The 8211-nt window shown below is 30.9% G+C and overlaps 1 protein-coding gene across 1 annotated transcript; it reads right to left on the reverse strand.

The window, feature by feature from the left end:
• Positions 5125-7025, reverse strand: LOC109329517. Its single transcript, XM_019563203.1, has 3 exons — positions 6946-7025; positions 6395-6863; positions 5125-5372 (listed from the first exon to the last, which is right to left on the reverse strand). The coding sequence occupies exons 2-3, from the start codon at positions 6742-6744 to the stop codon at positions 5354-5356; spliced, it is 369 nt and encodes a 122-aa protein (XP_019418748.1). The 5' UTR covers positions 6745-6863; positions 6946-7025; the 3' UTR covers positions 5125-5353.

An 8211-nucleotide genomic window follows, 5' to 3' on the forward strand; every position in this document is an offset into this window, starting at 1 on the left:
TATGGAAGTCAAATCTCGCATCCCAATGCGGAATGATCACCTCGCGGACACGTGCGATAAACATTTCTGAGTATTATCGGCCAACACTCGATCGGGTATTATAAATCGCCCGATCTTAATATTCGATTAGAATTTCGGATTTCGACATTCCGAGTGAAAAATATTTAGAAAATAGGTATGAGTGTAATCAGGGTCTATATTGACTCGAAATGAAATTACGAAGTCAACGGTGCGATCGGAATTCGATTCCGAGTTACGGAACTCAAAAACCACTTTTTGAGCCGTACTGGGTGAGATTCGGCCCCCGACAGTGGTCCAAAACCGACAGTCTCCGAAAATCATGAAAATTTACCACTAAATTGGAAATATAATTACAAGACTAAAACTCAACTAGAGTTGCGTCTAATTATTTACGGAAAATTCCCAGAAATTCATTTTCGAAAATATAATTAATAACAATATTAATAAAATCTTATAATTCCAAATCGTAAAATTTGCGGTGTTGCAGTTTCAACAATACATCGTTGGGAATGGGTGTGAGAAAGGGAGTTTGAGATGAGGCCATGTTAGAAGGAAACTTAGAAATTTTTTTGGGTATGTGAGGCAAAAAGTAGAAGGGAGTAGATAATAGGCAGAAAATAGTAAAGGGAGGAAGAGATTTTTGCGTTTTAGGAAAGATGTAGAAAAATAAGTGAATTTAGAATGTAGGAGATAAAAAATGAAAGAGTTTTATGTTTTAGTGAAGAAGTATAGGAATAGAATGTGTTCAACGTAGGAGATGAAGAGATGAAACATGTTTAAGTGAGAAAAACAAATGAAATTTTTAGTTTTAATGAGTGGAAGAAATTATAGGGGGGGGATAGAGAAAACTTAAATTAAATGAGAAGAAATAGAAATGAATTAAATGAGAAAGAAGTGAAAGGAGTCTTTTTAAATCAGAAATGTCAAAAAGACTAACAGTAAAAAAAGTAAGGGTAAAAATGACTTTTTCCATTAAATAAATTAGGGTTTCAACATTTAACTCACCTTCAACCTCTTGCGCCTTCTACCCTGCGAAATGGAGGTACTGCACAATACAACCACGACAGTAAGCACACCGCTATCCACTGTTTTGTCATGGGGAGGGGCCGACGACCTCCGCAATGCCGCTATCGCACCGCTATAATGCGCGACTAATAACAAAGATACAATCCTTTATAGTCAGAAGTCATTAAACTATCTACTACTATGACTTTATCTTTGTTTTAGTATTTGGTAGTTGGTATTAAGTGTGAAATGCCTTGACTCCAATGTTTATTGAAAAATGTGAATGACATTTATTTACTCGTTGTAGCATAGATTAGAAACTAAAAAATGGGGGTGTTGTATAATCTTCATATTAATTCTACTGTAGTTGTTGTATACTACATACTTCAAAATTCAAAATACATTGTAGCCTTTAAAGTAGTGTAAGAATATGGAGTCTAACAAGAATTTATGTTTCATTTCTCTATTCTCATAAACTACGAATACTTTACTATGCTAAGAAACTTTTAAAGTTTGGTACCTTTTAATTTCTCTTAACATAATGCTGGTTTGGTTATATTATGAATGAACAATTTCATTCAAAATATATACAAATCTCAATTCATAGTATAACCAAATATAGGCCCTAATTCATAATTTTATAAATTGGGACTATATATGTGTAAAGGAAATGGATTTGTGTCTGCATACAATGATACAGCCCTAACCTTACGACTTTTGTAGTTTGTGACAAAAAAATAAAACTAAAACTAAAACAAATTCTCATTGTCTATTCTTTTTTGTAAACTTTTTGCATATATTTACACATTACAACCAATAAAAGTATTCAAACCAAAACAAATAAAAAACCACTTGATTCAATTTGGTTCTTAAGATCAAAATGTCATTTATACCGATGTTGATTATTTCAGTTAGAAATTTTCTACCCAGACCAACCAGCCAATAAAAAAAAATGATTTGAACTCACATTCAGAATTGAATTTTGATACATTGTTAAGATGATACAATTTAAAGAATCAACGACTATCCAACAAAACTATGAGTCTAACAAGGCTGCAAACTACAAACTAGAATAGCAAATGAAACAATGAGTCTAACAAGAATTAACCTAAAAGAGCCGCAAACCACAAAATGCAATAAGAAATAAACATTAGGATCTATAAAGATACAAGTGAATAAGATTTATAGCCATGATTAATTAACCTAAAAGATGAAATTATAAATGAAAAAGAAATGGTTGATTGGTTTTTATATACCTTTGTCGAGTTTGATAAGCAACTTTTTGGGAGGATGAGGAAAAATGGCTTTCTTGTTGGACAAATTGGAAATAGGGGCACACACAGGTTATAGGAAGCGATGTTTTCAAATCAGACTGGAAACTGAACCAGTAGCTTGTGCTTGCATGAGTTTTTCAGAAGTTGGAGGGTTTTCTTCACTATAATCAAATGATGTTTTTTCACTACCTCAATAACATTGTAACCAAATTCATATAAACTAATAGAGATAATATAAAAAATTATTAATAGATATTTAGTCATTAATAGGAGAATATGGACTCTATATAGTGCAAGTAAGAAAGATTAGGAATTAGGAACTCGGAAGACAAAATGTTTAATGTGGGAACAAGGTTTTAAAAAAAGTTATATATATAACCACTACGCTAGAATAACAAAACAATAGAGCTTAAAATTGTTATTTAATAGCGTTTTTGGGACGCTTTCTTTGTGAGCGCAGGAGTACATAGGATTATATTTAACAACATTTTTTGAAGCACCGTAGAAAGTAGACATTTAACAGTCCTCACTAAAGTAAGCACTGTTAAATATCTAATTTCTAAATAAGACAATATCTCTCTCAGACGTTCTATCAAACACGTGACAAGTATGTTCAACTCCACCACATTTACAATAGATTTGTTAAATCACCAACGACTTCAGCTACATTCAACCTTAATAGATTCCAATATTATAAAATAACATATGAGTAATGAGATCTTATGCAAATTGTTCATTCTTTCTCCTCCAATGTGCAAGTCCTTACAGAGTGTTCATGTGTTCCTCAATGATCAATGCAAACTGCAAATACTAATAAAAATGACATCTCTAAATAAATTGCAAAAGCTATAAAAAATACAAAATTAGCAGCAATTGAGAAAGAACATATACCATTATACTTAAATCGTGTGTTATAAACCAATGAAACATGCAAAAAACCTAGAAAGTCATAGTTGCATAACTTCACAACAAATAAAGATCACACTATTAGTGAAATGTTTCCACCAAATTGATCATAAATTATTTAAAAAATAACGATTCAAATGCATCAAAGACTTGTTATTTATGGTGTAAATGCAAGCATCAAGACTGAATGAAAAAGAAATAAATGAGCTAAAATACGATAACGATTTATCTTATGCTTGAAGAGAAAAACCAAAAACCGATAACTTGCTTGAAGAGAGAAACTAAAAACAAAAGAGGGGAAAAATGTAACTCATGGAGAAAAAGAAAAGTAAGAGAAATAATAAACTGAGTGATATGTGTATTATTGTGTGTGAGGTTTTATTTTTGAATTTGAAAATATTACCGCTCACTAAAACAAACGTTTAATAGCGTTCACTGAAGAAGTACTATGAAGAATGTATGATATTTAACAGCGCTTATTAAAGAAGTGTTGTTAAATAAATAAAGTAGGACCTTTAACAACGCTTTCTTCGATAAACAATGTTAAAGATAACACATTTAACAACACTCACTGAAGAAGTGTTGTTAAATATATGAATGTATGATCTTTAACAACACTTGATTCAATAAGCATTGTTAAAGATAACACCTTTAACAATGTTTGCTTCAATAAGCCCTGTTAAATATAACACATTTAACCACGCTCATTAAAGAAGTGTTGTTAAATATATGAAGTATGACATTTAACAACGCTTTCTTCAAGAAGCGTTGTTAAAGATAACACCTTTAACGTCCATACCTACGGTTTTGAAGTCGTTGTTAAAACATACAGTTACAGTCAATACTTATTTATTCCAATAAAATATATCATGTCACTAATACTTATAGTTACGAACTTAAATATTTATAGCTATATTACACTTATACTTATACTTTATTGTACATCCCTACGTATATTATGCATATACTAGCTGTTTATTACTTGTCACTATGAGTGTGTAACAAATTTCTTGTAGTGATTATAATATCATTGTCATTTTATACTTCCATCACTTACTCATGTAGTCATGAAATTAATGAATTAAACAACCCATTAGGAATTATGTATTCTTTTTTTTTTGGTATACATGACAATGTGGTATAACATTAGAAACTTATATATTCGTTAACAAATAGCTTCTTATAAGGCACACATCCTAGCTTTTATTGGTACATTCTATTTGTTTAGCTTGAAACAACCCAACTAGTTTGTGGGGTTATAAAATATTAGAAACTCCATTTTCTAAAAGCAAGACTTTTGAGATTATTTGTCACACAATCAAACAAAACTCATAAAATATGTAGATGCTGAAAGTGAATTAAGTTGTATAAAGTTAAAAGATCAAGTGGTCTATTTTGCTTAATGAATAAAAAAGTAAATATCATCTTTTTTATGTAATAAGGGTGTCCCTCAACCAAATTATGAAAAATTAATCTCATAACCAAAAAAAAATTGAAGTGGATCTTGATAATCCCAACAAAGCATTTTTTTTGTAATTTTGGCAGAAATCAAAGAAATTCATCTATCTATGAACGGTGAGGCAAGCTAACTTTCTCATCTTATATCTTATTTTTAGGTTTCAATTTAGTTATCTAATAAAATAAAATATTAATTTAGTCATCTATATTTCTAATATTTGTTGATTTCACCATTTAATCATAACATTATTATATTTTCAGCAAAATATGTCAAATTCGTAACGGATTCTTTTTCCACTATCAGAATTTGCATTTTCTCACCTAAAAACAATGGTTAGGTGTCTTTTTAGATTCAATTTGAATTCTTGAATGATGAGAATGTAGATAAGAAGACGAAAGAAGAAAGAGAAGTTGTCAAGGAAAAGGTGAAGAAATTAAATATGCAGATTTCAATGGCTGACAAGATTTGGTATATCACTATGAGAATGGTGAAATTGACAAATATTAAGAAGATGTAGGACTAAATTGACACTTTATTTGGTTAGAAGACCAAATTAAAACATATAAATAAGATAAAGGACCAAAATATTCATGACTTCATGTACTCTAATGTCTTTATGAATATATGGCTATTTGTAGAAACCCTCAAGATAAACTGTTGGCTTGGTAAAACTTGCTTGTGATTTTCCTCAATGGTTACTTATAGGCCTGCAACACAATTGTACAAGATCTTGAAACCCATTAGTATTTGTCATAATAATATTACGGTGCATGTGCCATATATTAATTTTCAATTTTGTTATTCATACACTAAAGTTGTATACTATCATTAATGATGTCTCAATAAATAATTGATAAGGTATACGGTATACCCATAGATGTCAACTTTGAATAACACATTATTAGCTTCATGAAAATAACATGTTAATCGTTCAATATACCTTCTTAGTAGTTAACTAACAATTAAGATATCATTAACTACTTTCTTTATATTTTGTATTTCTGCAACTATATAATATATGCATCATTCATCTCTGGGCAATAACTATTGCATAGAAGCTGCTTGTGATGCAGTTACAACTCCATGCATTTGTCCATTCTCCCCTCCATTTTGCACTAATTACATGCTAGATATCTAAATATTTCTCAGGAAGAATAAGCCCTGAACAGGCTATAACAGAATTCATAGGAAGGAATCATTACCTAAATTCATATACTAGTAAAGTCCACTGTTCAAGACATTTTCCATCTATGGTGATATCCATTTAAATACATTCATGCCAACAACACCATCATATCCCCATACATAAATTTAGTTTTCTAATAAGTCTTTATTTTTTCCAAGGTTTTAAAATGTGTTTGTTGTGGAGGCTTCCAAAATCAATATTTTGGACTAAGAAAAATGTAATTGATGTGATCCCAATTCATATCACAATAAGGTAATTAAGTAATAATGATTTGTTGTCTCAAAATATGTCTCAAACTAATAACAATGAAGAAAAAATAGAAAAAATAAGGAATATTGAATTTTTTAATTGACATAGCATGTTTTCATTGTTTTGAGATATAATTTGGGTCTAAATACTTGGAAAACTATAATGGTTTAGTCTCTATTATACCACATTATTTAACACATATATCCACTCAAATTTATATATATGACTACCTATATTGAATTATTAATCAAGCTATAATGGCATGATATCATGTGCAAATATAGTTTTTTTTACCTGAAAGAAAACATCTTGACATCACATGCAGGCCTTCTTCCAAAATCAACATCCATCTGCTTGATTTCATGACAAGATGATAGAAAAGGGACATTGGTCATATGCATACCTACAACCTTAAAACCAATATGTCCTCCAACATAAACATCAAACACCATCTCTTTAGAATCAATGTCTGATTTCAGAGAATTCACAGCATCTCTATCAACCTTAGCATTGCTTATTGTCATTTCCATATCCAAATTTGTGTCATTTTGAGCCTTTTGAGAGAACCCTCCAACTATAGCATTTCCTAGAGGCACTTCTTCGCTTGTAATATCAACAAAAAGAGAACCATACAAAATCTCCATCTTCTCATTCTTGTTTGAAACCCTAATCCCTAAGCTTATTATTGCATGCAATTGCTCGGAGTTATTATCGACCTCCAACTTGGTTATGTTTAGCGACCTAACGTTGAATTGGGGTAACCCTAGTTGGAGGAAGATCAAGTATGAGATAGCAATGAAGAGGAAAATGAGGATGATGACGAATAATGAAAGACATGACCATACACAAAATGTGGAGCAACACCTATGGCATCGTGTCTTGTCACGGTCGTCCATGTTATTAGAATCAATGTCGCTAAGGCCGGAATAGCGGTTTGTGGAGGGAGCCTCGGTGGCGCGGCGAGCTTGCTTGTGGAAGCATCCGGACGACGAATTCTTCCCTAGCCCAGCCATTTGCCAATCACCGAGGGACCTCAAGGAAAATCTACTTGAAGATAGGTTATTTGTGTGATGATGTTTTTGTTATTTAGAAGGTGAAGGGTTTTGTCACCACAAATGCATAACTCTATATATGGTAAATTAAAGTTGGTGGGTAACCATAGTATTATATTTATGTAGAACCTCATGTGATAATTTCAAGTTAGCTTTTCGGTTTGTAACATAAATATGGCTACTCATTGTTATAAATTCAAAAATTGTCTCAAAAGGTGCGACCATGGTCGTAGATACAATAGTTCCATGTAAATATTTAGTTCATGTATTAGTATAATACAATGTAGAGTAAATATTTAACAGATAGAAGATAGAAACGAGATTGTTAGAGGGGACAATTGAGTATTATTAATTGACAAATTCATATTAATAAGGCGTTGGTTTAGTGGTGTAAGATCACATTAGATCTCCAGAATGATAAAGAATGTCAAAATTTGATTCTTGTGAATGACATTTGTTAGGATGGATAACCACACACCCCAAAAGAGATTAGTTGCTTACCAATATGATAAAATACTTTTGGTATTACTAAAAAAATGACATATTGATAAAGCAAAATGGCTGAAACAAATATTGCTAGGTGTTATTAGCTACAGCTTTAAATTGTATTTCAAAGGCTAAGCTGCAATATTGTGATTTTTGATAATCTCCATAAGGACATCACAAATCATATTTTACTCATAAAATAAGTAATGAATGGTGGTAATTCATCATGGACTACCAGACCCAACTAATAATTCCATGTGAAAATGAGTTCCTCTAGATTTGTACTTGGTTAATTAATCTAACACTTTGATGCAAGTTGGATATGCATTGATTTGAGTTAACAAATAAATTATTATAGTTTATGAGTTAGACTTTAATATAGTTATTTAAAAAAGGGAATAATGTATATTGATATTATGAGATAGTTTATCTCTTCAAACTAATAGAAACTACCAAGAGAACCTAGAGTTCTTAGCAACACTAATCAATTAAGAATTCTTAACAATAAAAATTTACTGTAAAATATCTCATAACTCACTGCAGTTGTTGCCCTATCACTAAATAGTGGCTAGC

This window comes from Lupinus angustifolius, chromosome LG16, assembly GCF_001865875.1.
Source record: "Lupinus angustifolius cultivar Tanjil chromosome LG16, LupAngTanjil_v1.0, whole genome shotgun sequence".
Classification (NCBI taxonomy): domain Eukaryota; kingdom Viridiplantae; phylum Streptophyta; class Magnoliopsida; order Fabales; family Fabaceae; genus Lupinus; species Lupinus angustifolius.

Excerpts from the sequence above, each read along its gene's own strand:
- LOC109329517 (XM_019563203.1), bottom strand. The coding sequence starts at position 6,744 with ATGGAGATTTTGTATGGTTCTCTTTTTGTTGATATTACAAGCGAAGAA.